Source organism: Panthera leo, chromosome F2 (assembly GCF_018350215.1).
Source record: "Panthera leo isolate Ple1 chromosome F2, P.leo_Ple1_pat1.1, whole genome shotgun sequence".
Classification (NCBI taxonomy): Eukaryota; Metazoa; Chordata; class Mammalia; order Carnivora; family Felidae; genus Panthera; species Panthera leo.
Window position 1 is genome coordinate 8,273,512 of NC_056695.1, and position 14,027 is coordinate 8,287,538.

General features: G+C 38.0%; 1 protein-coding gene across 15 annotated transcripts in view; it reads right to left on the bottom strand.

Moving 5' to 3' along the window:
- TMEM68 (transmembrane protein 68) overlaps nucleotides 1-14,027 on the bottom strand; it is a 92,600-nt gene that overhangs the window by 65,068 nt on the left and 13,505 nt on the right. For 12 of the 15 annotated variants that reach the window (XR_006198060.1, XR_006198062.1, XR_006198061.1 and 9 more), the window contains 2 exons: nucleotides 6,519-6,686; nucleotides 4,015-4,208 (listed from right to left, as the gene is read on the bottom strand). Coding sequence is in view for 12 of the 15 variants with exons in the window: in XM_042923108.1 (XP_042779042.1) it covers nucleotides 4,015-4,208; nucleotides 6,519-6,686 (362 nt within the window). In the remaining 3 variants the exon portion in view is untranslated. Of the gene's footprint in view, nucleotides 1-2,036; nucleotides 2,133-2,568; nucleotides 3,274-4,014; nucleotides 4,209-6,518; nucleotides 6,687-14,027 lie in introns of those variants that run through there. The other 3 variants (XM_042923114.1, XM_042923113.1, XM_042923112.1) reach the window with 3 other exon arrangements.

The following is a 14,027-nucleotide window of genomic DNA, read 5'->3' on the forward strand; positions in this document are numbered from 1 at the left end:
AAGCTGACATTTTACAAAGCCATTCTTACTCAGCTGTGGGGAACAGTAAACTATGGTGGACTGAAGGAAAGGGACTAAAGGCACAGCTTTCTTCCTACGACTTACTAGCTCACATAGAACCACTGACCATTTATTTACTGTATCTCACCCCGCAGCGGAAGGAAGACCCCTAAGAGCGGAGACGTTGTTCTGCCCACAGCTGCGTCCCCAGCACCCGGAACAGTGCCTGGACTAGACTAGGTGCTAAAACGAAGTGCGATGAAGGAATCACAGAAGGAATGAGTACACAGAACAGACACAATGCCTGTAATGGATTAGTTTGTATTCTCTAAATACAAAATGTCAGAAACAGGCAGCAGCAATCTTAAAACCAGTTAGGAAAAAAAGAAGTCAGGAAAAGAAAAGCACTCCGGTGGAAGAATTTAAAGTTTCATGGCGTTAATCCACAAAGCTAAAACATAAAACAAAGTACACGGACTCTTTGGTAAAAAATTCAGATTATGATCAAGGAAACCACCCCTAGTTTTGTGAAATAAAGTAACTGGCTGACAGTCTAACGTTTTAAAGAGTTATAAAATGTCTTTAGAGTTGAGAACATAAAATGCCCAAAGAGGAACAGAAACCTTTCAGCTCACATATACACACACCCTTTGTCTTCTCTGACCAGTATTGCTGGATTTATGTCTACTGAGTGGCAGGAACCCCTAAGTTTATGCTGAAGCGTGCACTTTATGAAGACTCTTGAGGTTACATATCATCGTTTAAAAAGCTTACTCTCCAGAAGCTAGATATTTCTAGAACTTCCTAAACAGGAAAATGCTTACCCTAGCAGGCTCAGTATTCCAGGCTATAGTCTGGGCATATGGTCGCTTAGATTTGCATTCAAGCTTACAGCCTTAAGACCATAAGCATTACTTTATTACAACCTGATACTGTAGTACAATTATTCCTCCCTTTCCTCATGCACCTTTTGTATATGAGGGACTTGCATAAGTAACCTAGGATGAAACTGTTTGCAGTATACATGTATCTCTGTGTAAGTGTGTGCAAGAGAAAGAGAATGTGTATTTTGTTAAAACTAGTCTTGGGGAATCAGGTGAATATGGTCTGAGAGTCTAAACTTTGCCACTAAAAGTAAACGAGCACCACTGGACAAATCACCAAAATGGAAATAACAATAATTATCCTATCACAAAGGTTATTTTGTGCATTGAGATAATACATATTAACAATTTTATTAAAACAACTGTTATTTTCTTTTACATCAGTTATTTGTTTTCTAACTTGAATAAATGGGCTAATATTTTCCCAACCTATTTAGATATGAAGTCACCTAAACATTCCTATCAAAGTGATAATTCTCAGGAATTTCACAAAATGAGTGATTTAGATCATATTAAAAAGCCTGTAACTTTCAGATAAACCTTAAATATTTTTACCAATATTTTGTACACTTGCACTGACAATCTAGATTTTTTTCACTTCAATTTGTTATAATGTCACAATTTAAATGCAGCTATTCCTGCAACAGTCTTAAATTTTTACTGGAACTTTACGATAGTTCTGTGAGGACTGTGAAGGGGTTTTCCAGATGGGATACTTGTAGCATTCACAACTAGATCCATATATGATTGAAAGAGCTCCGTCACGTATCTGGAGGGTCCCCCTAACCTCCAGGTCAGCAGACTCACGGTGAAATGCAGGCAGGAGTCCCGCAGTGTAAGCTCTGCTTTGCTTCTGCCTTGCTGTATGACCCGACCCCTCCGTCCCTTCATCTCTCTGTGCCTGAGTTCCCTCATCTGCAACACTGGAATAATGACATACGTCACCTACTGACTATACAGGAGTACCAACGTGAAGCCTTTAGAAGCACTACAAAAGGTTGGGGTGATACAGTATTTACCAAACATTTAATGCTATTTGGTAAATCAACAATGTTAAAGATTTTTGTTTTTAAACTAAAAAAAGGCGGTTTATAAAATTTTCCCAAGTTTTATACAGGAACTTTAATTAAATGATCTGGATTATCTTACTTAATTATCTAGAAACTCTACCAAAGATTGAAAAAAATAGTTCCTTTCTCTCTGTAATTTCTTTCTTTCAGGCCTTCGTCCAGGCAATGTTCCTTAAATCTGTGAAGTTAAGGATGAGAAATTAGAATCTCATGATCAATTTAATTCCAAATCTATTTTTGTCATTTTTATCTTAAAACTTCATAAGAAATAATTCTTTCAAAATATAAACTGAAAACTAAACTATCTTTGGTTAGGTTTTTAGCTTTTATCATTGCTTTAACAGATATTACATTCATTACCATTAATTTTTGTACAATGGTGCATATATCCTTTTGTTTTACATTATACATATATTCTAAAATTTTGTTTTATACATCAGTGCTTAAGACTCTTTGAGAAACAGGGGTGCCTGGGTGGCTCAGTCAGTTAAGCATCTGACTCTTGGTTTCCACTCAGGTCGTGATCTCACAGTACGTGACAGTTCAAGCCTTTCGTGCTTAGGATCCTCTCTCTCTCCCTTTCTCTCTGCTCCTCCCTCACTCGTGCTCTCTCTCTCTCTCTCTCCAATAATAAATAAACTTAAGGAAAAAAAAAGCTATATGGCTTTCAAAAAAAGGCCTCTTTGGGAAATAAAATGTGCTATAAATTAATTTTCTGTATCACTAATACTATTAACATAAAGTTCAACTTCAAACGTCCCTTTCTAGTAGTGCTTGACGTTGTGTTTAAAAAATCAATTCAATTCAATTCAATGACTACCAAATGCCAATCACTGTAGATGGTCTCGTCCTCAGGGAGCTTATAATCTACAGTAGGACAATAGTGTTTAAATGTGTATGCTGTCTATTATTAAACACTTGGGCAAGTGCAGTAACTCTTATCCTGGGATCACATTAGTAGTGTGCCACAGCAGTAACTTCTGGTAGTTACATGTACATGTGTACAGGACAAACTAAAACTCAATGGATTTTATTTTAATTCTGAAGTTCAAAAAAAAAAGAAAAATCCCGTTCTTCCTCAAATATCCGTCTTGGGTCAGAATGAGTCATCTGTAATCTCTTCGTTTTTAATCAAGAGCCTGTATCTGCGAGCTGAACAGGCAAGTTAAAAGTGTGCACACCGGTCTCTATGTAGCAGCAATGGGCACACGAAAAACACTGACGCAGGGAAGTACTGTCAGCAGCCTCTAACTAACTGGCCCAGAAAAAGAACACCATCCTGGTCAAAGGCACTACCATTTCTTTTCCCGACAGACAATCTAAAATGAAAACAGAAAACACAGGAACATTCCACAAGTGATCAGTAAGTGTTTCACAGGATAAAGTACAATACGGAAACCAAAAAGTTGAGAAATACTTTCCAAAGCAAAAGAAAAGGACAAAATGGCATTCACATTCTCCAGTCTACTAAACAGAATAATTACAGTGGATCTCAGAGGAACACTTAATTTTATTGACTAGTTCTTTCATCAAAATCTTTTTAAAAGATCTAAGTTACAGTAATATTTGTTTCTCATCTTCAATACAATCAGAGAGCTGACCACATTTGCTGATAAAAAAATAACAGCAGCTACGCATTCCTATGAGTAGATAAATTGGTCACAGATAAAAGAACTGCAGTGAAACCAACCAACGACCGTCACTGAAAATATGCCAATTCAATCATACCAAAGGACTAAAATACATAGAGCTGAACTGATGACACTTTTGAACAAGGTATGACTGAAGGAATACAAAAAATTTTACAAATCTGATTAAAAGTCAGCTTTTGAAATGCGAAATAAAACTTTGGTGGCTATCTGCCACATTTCCAGACTGATGTGGAGGTGACATCCCATGCACAACTTCTCCACTGCTACCTTACAAAGAGTTACGCGTACGCTGATTTTTAAGTAGTGCAATGAAAGGATCTAAATTCTTACATACTCTGGCTCACTATGTAAGCATTTATTTTAAATTCAACCTAGCTTTACTTTAATAATTGGTTTTATACAACTCACCACTTTTGCATCAATTGCAACCTGAGCGAAGCCTTTACGATTACCCCAAATGATGTTGTAGGTTTCATCACTAATTAGGGCTTCTCGAACTCCACCTGGTGAAATAGCTAACAAGTGACCACTCCTCAGAATTTCAACACATTTTTCTCTTGGTCCATGTAGAGCACAAAATACATCAAGTAATAAACTAAACCCTGTAAGAAACATTAGCATGAAGATATGTCTTAAGTACTTCTTGTCCAATTCTTCAAAACAAAAACATTTGCAACCCACAGAACTTAATATCTACACTTAAATTAGTAAATTCCTTTTTTTACTTCTTTTTAGATCAACAAGAACTCTTAGGGTTTACGTACAATTAATATTGCTGGTAAAGTAACGGCTACTATGACTTACTCATCACCTCCTACTGAGCACCTCCTCACGGATCACCTGCTATTCGGGCTACTGGACATATTCAAACTCTTAATTAAAACTCACAAAAACCATGGAAAACAGGGATTCTGGCCCCCATTTTACAGACAAAGAAAGTTGGCTCAATGAGTCTCTTGCTCAACGTGACACATCTAGCAAATGGCAGGGCAGAGATTCCGGTCCAGGTATGTCTACTCCAAAGCCCCTTCCACTGCATCTCAGGGCCAAACACTGTCTATAATATTTACTAGAGCAGTCAGAAATGATATCCCATCAGCAATCACAAATCTAATCTTCCTTTAGCCCTATAAGAAAGAGAATCACTCAGGAGAATGTAAATCTGACTATGCTTAGCCCTACCAAAATTGGCAAGCCATAATCAAATCAACTGAAATTCGAAGTTAGATGATGTTACTCTCACAATTAAATTTTTAAAATCAATAATAGCAAAATCATTAAGAGGTTTGGTTTTTTTAAGAGTTTTTAATAAAGTGAGTATTTAATTCAGTAACAGCCAATTCCAGGTCTTACTATTATACAGTTTTTCAAAGCGCAACTATTTATGGATGAAAGAAATAACCCTGTTAGTAACTAAATATTTTAACCAAATCCTACGCTGGAACTCTGGAGGGCTGATGTTAGCGTATACATTATTCTTGAGAACTGAAAACTGGGTAGTGAAGACTGTGCAGACTAACCAAACTTCTCACAGGTTTAAGGATCTAAAGCAAGATTATACATATTATTAAGATTGAAAGACTATTCACCCCCATTATATTAAAAGCTCACTGATTTAATTAGATACATTTTCATAATGGGTTTCATAAATTACAAGATCATAAAGGGGAAATTTCAAGCCAAATGCTAAATAAAAATATGCACATTACATATAAAAAGAAAAACAATGCAAGCAAGCTAATGTTCTCTAAGAGAAAACTAGTCAAGTAAGTATTTTAGCCCTACATTAAAACGATTCTTTATAAAGCATGGTACAACGTTAATGCTAACATCACAATTTTATAAAGAAGAACACAAAAGTGATTGCATAACATGCAAAATTATGCAAATGAAAAATGAAGTACAATAAATCAAAACAATAACTGGTTATGTTAGGGTGGTAAGATTATAATGATGCTCTCCTTTTCTCTAGTTTTCAAATTTATTATAAAGTGATCACAATTACTTTCTAAAGAAAAACCTTTCCTGGACAATTTAGTTTAAGCAGAGTACAAATGGCTTTTTAGTACACAAGGACACCCAAAAGATTAACCATGCCTATGAAAGGCCCTGTTACTTAATTCACTGCTTGGTGTTTGTCTTTCTGGTTGATGGGTGGCTTTTGCTTTTATTATGCCAGAGAACAAATGATAAACTTTGTTGGCTCATTTCTGGTGATTCAGTGACAAAAGAAAATAAGACTTACTACCAAGGAGTTTATTTTAGAATGGCTTTTTAAAAACAGTTTGAAATCATTTGGTTCATTAATATTTTTAAAAAGCATAAGCCTTTATGAACAGAGTAAGAAGAATATAGTCCTTAACTTTAAGAGCTGTAAGTCTAGCAGGCAAGTCAAGTACGAAAAAGACACACAGACTCTTAAGGATAGGATTTCTGAAGCAATGTTATTACATGAAGACAAAATATACCCTCACTGATGTTTTAAGTAAGTTTGATTTGCTGGAATACCAACAGTAATCAAACTCTAATTACTGTGAAGTTAAACTCCAAAAATCAGTATCTCATGGAAAAATTCATCATATGAAAAATCAACTACTTTCTATGGCAAAATATAAATTAATTCCTTGGTAAAAGTTACAATTTATTTTTTTAAGTGGAAGTTCAGGATTTAACTTAGACAAATAATAACAAAATAGCTGTTAATAAAGAAAAACATTAGGTGACATTTTTGACCATGTTTTTATATTTAGATATATTACATAAATCGGATAATTAGATACTCCCAAATTAGAGTTCTAAGCGTGTTACCCTAAAAAGGCAAAAGCTTTTCCAAATGATCCTAGAGAGCTCAAGGACACAGACTTTAACATAATTTGATCACGTTAACACCACTATCCACAGTCAAAGTTTACCTGGGATTTTAAAGACAAAGTGATCGGCTACTACTCGGCAAGTCCTGCCTTTATGGATAAAAATTTTAGCCATGAAGTAGTAAAAATCTATGGGAATAGCTCCATGATAAAAAATTATAAGTGCTGGTCCTTCTTCTGGTATTTTTTCCATCCCGTGAACTTCATAACCTGTTAGAAAGACAAAATGCAGATGCTTAAAATATATTTATTAGTCTATTTACACTAAAGGATGGTTACTAACTCAGGAACTCGGTCTTTTGTCGTTGAAGTACATGAGCCTTCCTCTTTCTCTTTCCCTCTTCACATAAATTGGTCCCACAGCGATTAGGTGGGCCACAGTGAAGTTGGGGGGGGGGGGGGGGGGGGGGGAGCAGCAAGGCATGTCCCAGCTCAGGCAGGTTGAGGAGGGCATCCCCATGAGGTGGTCCAGAGTGGGGAACCGGAGCCCAAGCAGAGTTGGGAGTACACCCCCAGAGGGCAACAGCCTAGAACAGGGTGCTAGGGCCTGGGTGGGAAAGGGAGGGAAGCCAGGAGTGGGGACAAACACAGGGGTAGAGGATAGCATTCAGATACTTCAGAGACCTAGTATGGGGTGTCAGCCCAAGTGGGGTCAGATGGTACCCTTGAGTAGCACGGGATGATGGCAGTGATGAGAGCTTGATTAAATACAGGAGGACTGGTCTAATGAGCCTACACATTAAGGATAACGTGAGCCAGGTTTCTCACAGCTGGAGAAGGTGGCTACAAAAACAGAAAAGGAGAAAACTAGAATAAAGTCTAGCTGTAAGAGAACCTCATTCCCGCCCTAAAAGCAAGAATAAGCGGTGTGTCAGAAAGCTGAGGTCGCTCTCTCCATCAGCTGAACCGAGAGCTCCAATGGGTGATAAGCGCCTCTAATGAGAGAGAAGTTTAAACTTAAGTATGGAGAAGACACTGGTGCCCTAAAAGTAAGCAAGAACAAAGTAACTGAGATGTTAACAAATTTAAAGGCCAAGTGCTGGTGGCCATTGAGTGCAGAATCCCTGGGAAGCCCAGACATAAGCAAGAGTCCACACTCACTCAGCAACAGTCCTCCAGAGGCCTCAGTGGGTGCTTACAAGAAAAAGTGGGGGCACAGTAGGCGAGAGACCGAAAAGAGCCCTTGCAAATGGTATCGAGAACAAAACCCCACTTGCTTCTTGGAAGCTTCTCTTGGAAAATCGACACCTGACACTGGGAGAAGTGCAAGAAACTCTTCCACCCCTTCCAGGGAAAGGGCACCTGATGCTGGAAAGGACAGAGCTCAGTCCCCTCCTCTCACCCTTGCCTCACCCCGCCATCGCACTCTCAGGGAAAAGTCCACTACTGCTAGGGGAGCGCAGAAGCCAATGCATCTGCCCCTGGGAGGTAGACAGTAGGCCCGGGTTCTGAGATGACATCAAGGAGAGATCGACTCCCCCTGGAAGGAAGGGCAAGAAACTTGCTGCCAACCCCAAACTCCCACCTAGGGAGGGCAGAGTTTGCCTGCCACTGGGAAGAGGAAAAAGGACGCTGAGAAAGCCTCCCACCTGGGCCTCAGGCATTCAGGGACCGGGCCTGAGTGCGGTCCCAGCCAGACCAGGAAAACCGAAGAGTGCCCCTGCCATCCCCACCCCACCGCCGGCCTCACGTGCAGTTATAAAGGCAACGATGTGCCCAGCTGTGGCAGACGTACTGGACTGAGGACGCGGGAGGGGTGCTGGGAAACACCACTGTGCACAAGGCAGCCGCAGGAGTTTGCGTTCTGTGCTGAACGGAAGGTACCTACAGCTACAACAAAACACAACTCCAGTCCACCTATAGAGTAGGCTGAATTAAACGCCACCCCGCTCACTAACGGCCTGACAGAAAAAGGTCAATTTTCAGTTATAAATACTATTTACCTCATTTTCTACTTTCTTTTACAAGCAATGCCCAGAATTCAATAAAAAAAGAAATTACAAAACATACAAAGCAGCAAGAAAAAAAATCCACTGTCAAGAGATTGTTTAATCAAGAGAACCAGACCCAAAAGTTTAAATCATCAGATGGTAACTTTAAATTAACCATGGTTAATATGTTAAAGGATTTAGTGGAAAAAGGAACACATACACAATCAGATTAGAAATTTCAGCAGATAGAATGAAGTTACAAAAAACAATGAATCAAATGGAAAGCAAAATATTTGAATGAGATCTAAAGATCAGTAATATTTCCATGTTAATTTCCTGATTTGAATGGTTTTATTAATGTTAAATAGAAGAACTTCCTTGTTTGTAGGAAATATGCACTAAAAGCATTAAAGAGAGGGTAACGTAGGCACTTCTAGTCAAATGATTTAGGAAAATAAGTTCTTTGTATAATACTTGGAGTATTAATTTTTAAAAAGTCTCTGAATAAAAGCAACAATCATTATTGCTCTCTATGGAAAAACCATGTAAGATCTTAGAATCATAAAATTTATAAGATAAAAAAGAATCTTTGGGTTCCAATCTAACAGACATATTAAAACTTAAGACTATCTTTGGTTGTTAATCAAGGCTACCCAAGGAGTTACACATCTCTAAAACATCAAGTACACTTTCTTGAATCCACTGGCTTTTAAAACACAGTCTGGACCCTTCTGTGTAAGCTTAATACAGAGTAGTTCTAGAGGAGGAGATTCGTCTTGTTACAAGCAGGTTGTAAAAGGGGTAATGAGCAGATCAAGGGGAGTAGTGAAGAGGGCCAAGGTAGGAGACGTCAATTAAGTTATAGCTTCCCTGAGATAACACAATCTAGAGTAAAATTTAACAGTGAGTCATAAAACAATTCATTGAGCGCTTGCTTCGGCAGCACATATACGAAAATAATTCATTGATAAAAATAAGAAAACTCTTAAACTCTTGATTCAGTGCAAAATAAAACATCCGTTTAAACTGTTACATACAAATGGGTAACTTAACCACGTTGCAAACTTTGATTTCATTCACAAACACATTTTTTGATATGTTGCAGAGACTGCAGAAATCTCCTGCAGTACAAGTGAAATTAAAGACCCGCACCACCCCCCGTCTTTCCTTCCTGCCACACTATAAACCCCACAAAGTCACTGTAAGGAGGAGCGAGTAAATGACAGGATGAAAGGCTGGTGGAAATGGGGAGGGGGACGATCTCTGGAGGCTTCCTTCTAACGTGCTTCAGTTCAAGGTTGGCTTCCTGAGTATACTTGTTTTCTCCTCCGACGCTAAAGACATGAACCCGTCTACTGCCCTTTAGACTGCTACCAACCACCAGCACATCTCTCATGGCAACCCTGTCCTCTTGGCGGAGGTGGGGGATACAACAGATTTCAGTAAGCTCCACCAATGCTTCAAAGGAAAATACCCTGCATAGTTTATCACAAGACTTGGAACTTAACACTCTGAGGAGCCGTTGAAAGGTGATCATGGTTCTAGTCATAAGATCTGTTCCTCCTTCCCATCTCACTGCTGTCAGGTGTCATTACTGACCTCAGCCTCAGCTGGTCCCAGCAAAAAGAAAAAGTCCACTGAACAATGAAGAAATGAAGAAAGCAAAAGAAAGCAAAAGAGATTCGGGGCGCCTGGGTAGGCTCAGTCGGTTAAGCATCTGACTTTGGCTCTGGTCATGTTCTCACGGCTCGTGGTTCGAGCCCCGCATCAGGCTCCGTGCTGACAGCTCACAGCCTGGAGCCTGCTTCCGATTCTGTGTCTCCCTCTCTCTCTGGCCCTCCCCCACTCACACTCTGTCTCTCTCAAAAAAAAATAAACAAACATTAGAAAAAAGAGAGAGAGATTTAAAAATACCTTGAGATAGACGAAAATGGAAATAAACCATAATGAAACTTGCGGGATACAGCAAAAGCAGTTCTAAGAGGGAAGTTCATAATGATAAATGCCTATCTCAAGAAAACAAGAAAAATCTCAGATAAACAACGTAACTACACCTCAAGAAACTATAAAAAGAACAAAGGTAGTAAAAGGAAGGGAATGCCAAAGATTAGAGAGGAAATAAAAAGACAATATAAAATATCAATGAAACCAAGAGCAGTTTCTTTGAACAGATAAACAAAATTGACAAGCCTTTAGCTAGACTCACCAAGAAAAAGACAGCACTCAAAAAATGAAATCAGAAATCAAAGAGGGGACCTCACTACTGATACCACAGAAAGACAAAGGGTAAGAGATTCCTATGAACAATACATGCCAAGAAACTGGACAACCTACATGAAGTGAATAAATTCTGAGAAACATACAACCTTCCAAGACTGAATCATGAAGAAATAGAAAATCTGAACAGACCAATTACAAGTAAGGAGACTGAAGCAGTAATCAAAACCCTCCCAACAAAAAAAAGTCCAGAAGACGGCTTCACTGGTAAATCCTACCAAACATTCAAAGAGGAACTGATACCAATCCTCAAATTCTTCCAAGAAATAGAGGAGAGAACTCTCCCAAACTCATTTTATGAGGCCAGTTTTACCCTAATACCAAAACCAGACAAGAGCATCACAAGAAAAAAAATTATAGGGGTGCCTGGATGACTCTGTCAGTTAGGCATCTGACCCTTGATTCGGCTCAGGTCATGATCTTATGGTTCATGGGTTCAAGCCCCGCGTTGGGCTCTGCCCTGACAGTGTGCAGCCTGCTTGGGATTCTCTCTCTCTGCCCCTCCCCTGCTCGCACGCTCTTTCAAAATAAATAAACATTTTTTAAAAAAAGAAAATTATAGGCTGATCAATACCCTTGATGAACACAGATGTAAAAACCCTCAACAAAACATTAGCAAACCAAATTCAGCAATGGATTAAAAGGATCATACACCACAATCAAGTAGAATTTATTATACGGATATAGAAATGGTTCAACATTTGCAAATCAATCAACGTGATACACAACAGTAACAAAATGAAGAATAAAAATCATATGATCATCTCAATGGATGCAGAAAAAGCATCTGACAAAGTCCAATATCCATTTAAGATAAAAACTCTCAACAAAGTGAGTATACAGGCAATGTATCTCCACATAACAAAGGCCATTTGGACAAGCTCACAGCTAACATCACATTCAATGATAAAAAGCTGAAAGTTTTTCCTCTAAGATCAGAAACATGACAAGGATGCCCACTCTCACCACCTATATTCAACATAGTACTGGAAGTCCTAGCCAGGGCAATTAGGCAAGAAAAAGAAGTAAAAGGCATCCAAAATGGAAAGGGAGGAATAAAACTGTCACTATTTACAGATGACATATTACATACAAAAAACCCTAAAGACCCCACCAAAAAGCAGAGAAAGAGGAACCCTCCTGCTCTGCTGGTGGGAATGCCAACTGGTGTAGCCACTCTGGAAAACAGTAAAGAGGTTCCTCAAAAAATTAAAAATAGAACTACCCTACAACCCAGCAACTGCACTACTAGGTATTTATCCAAGGATACAGAGGTATTCATCCAAAGGATACAGGAGTGCTGATTCGAAGGGGCACATGCACCCCAATGTTTATAGCAACATTATCAACAATAGCCAAAGTACAGAAAGAGCCCAAACGTCCATAGGCTGATGAATGGATAGTTGTGTGTGTCTATATGTGTATATATGAATATATATATTCATGTATATATGAAGATATATATATCTTTCATTGTGTGTGTCTATATGTGTATATGTGCATATGTCTATATGTGTATATATGCACATGTCTATATGTGTATATATGCATATATATATACATGTATATACACATATAGACACACACAATGAAAGATATATATATATCTTCATATATACACAAAAGAAGTTGTATACACACACACACACACACACACACACACACACACAAAACCATGCAATGGAATATTTTTCAGCGATCAAAAAGGATGAAATCTTGCTACTTGCAACAACGTGGATGGAACTAGAGTGTATTATGCTAAGTGAAATAAGTCAGTCAGAGAAAGTCTATGACTTCACTCATAGGTGGGTTTTATACACAAAACAGGTGAACATAAGGGAAGGGAAGCAAAAATAATATAAAAACAGAGAGGAAGACAAACCATAAGAGACTCTTAAATACAGAGAACAAACTGAGGGTTCCCGGAGGGGTGATGAGTGGGGGGTGGGAAGGGTGGGCTAAACAGGCAAGGGGCATTAAGGAGGACACTTGCTGGGATGAGCACTGGGAGTTATACCTAAGTGATTAATCACTAAATCCTATTCCTGAATGCATTATTACACTATATATTAACTAATTTGGATTTAAATTAAAAAATAACAAATAGTAAAATTAAATTAAAAAAGACTCCATCAAAAAACTGTTAAAACTGATAAATTCAGTAAAGTTGCAGGATCAAAATCAACATACAGAAATCTACAGAAATTAGTGTTTCTGTACACTAACAACAAGAGAAAATAAGAACACAATTTCATTTATAATTGCATGGAAAAGAATAAAATATCTAGCAATAAATTTAACCAAGGAGGTAAAAAGACCTATACCCTGAAGACTATAGGATATTAATGAAAGAAACTTGAAACACAAATGGAATGATATCCCATACTCAGGGATTAGGAGAATTAATATTGTTAAAATGCCCATACGTGCCAAAGCAGTCTACAGATTCAATGTAATCCCTGTCAAAATTTCAATGGCATTTTCCACAGAAATAGAACAAATAATCCTAAATCAATTGTATGAAACCACAAAAGATCCCAAAGAGCCAATGCAATCATGAGAAAGAACAAAGCTGGAGGCATCACGTTCCCAGATTTCAAACTACGCAACAGTTTGAAAAACTGTTGAAAAACTAAACATAGTTATCAAAACAGCATGATATTGAAATAAAAACAGACACACAGATCAGTAGAACAGAACAGAGAGCCCAGAAATGAACCTACACATATACGGTCAATTTTTGACAAAAGAGCCAAGAATATGCAATGGGGAAAGAACACTCTCTTCAATAAACAGTGTTTGGGAAAACTGGACGGTCACGTTCAAAAGAATAAAACTGATAAAGAAAAGAATGTACTATCTTCCACGTACAAAAATTAATTCAAAATGGATTAAAGATTTGAAGGTTAAGACCTGAAACCACAGAATTCCTAGAAGACTGCCTAGGAAGTAAGCTCCCTGATACCAGACTTGGCAATGATTTTTTAAACCAGATTCCAAAATCAAAGGCAACAAAAAGAAAAATATACAAGTGGGGCTGTATCAAACTAAAAGCTTCTGTACAGCAAAAGAAACCATCAACAAAATGAAAAGGCAACCTGTTGAATAAGAGAAGATATTTGCAAAAACCATATATCTGATAAGCAATTAATATGCAACCTACGAAGTCATACAACTCAAAAATAGCAAAAAAAAAAAAAAAAAAGAGGAGAAATGGACAACCATAAAAAATGGACAGAGAAAGGATCTAAATAGACATTTTCCCAGATATAGAGGTGGCCAACAGGTACATGAAAAATGTTCAGTATCACTAACCATCAGGGTATTCACACTGAGGTATCAC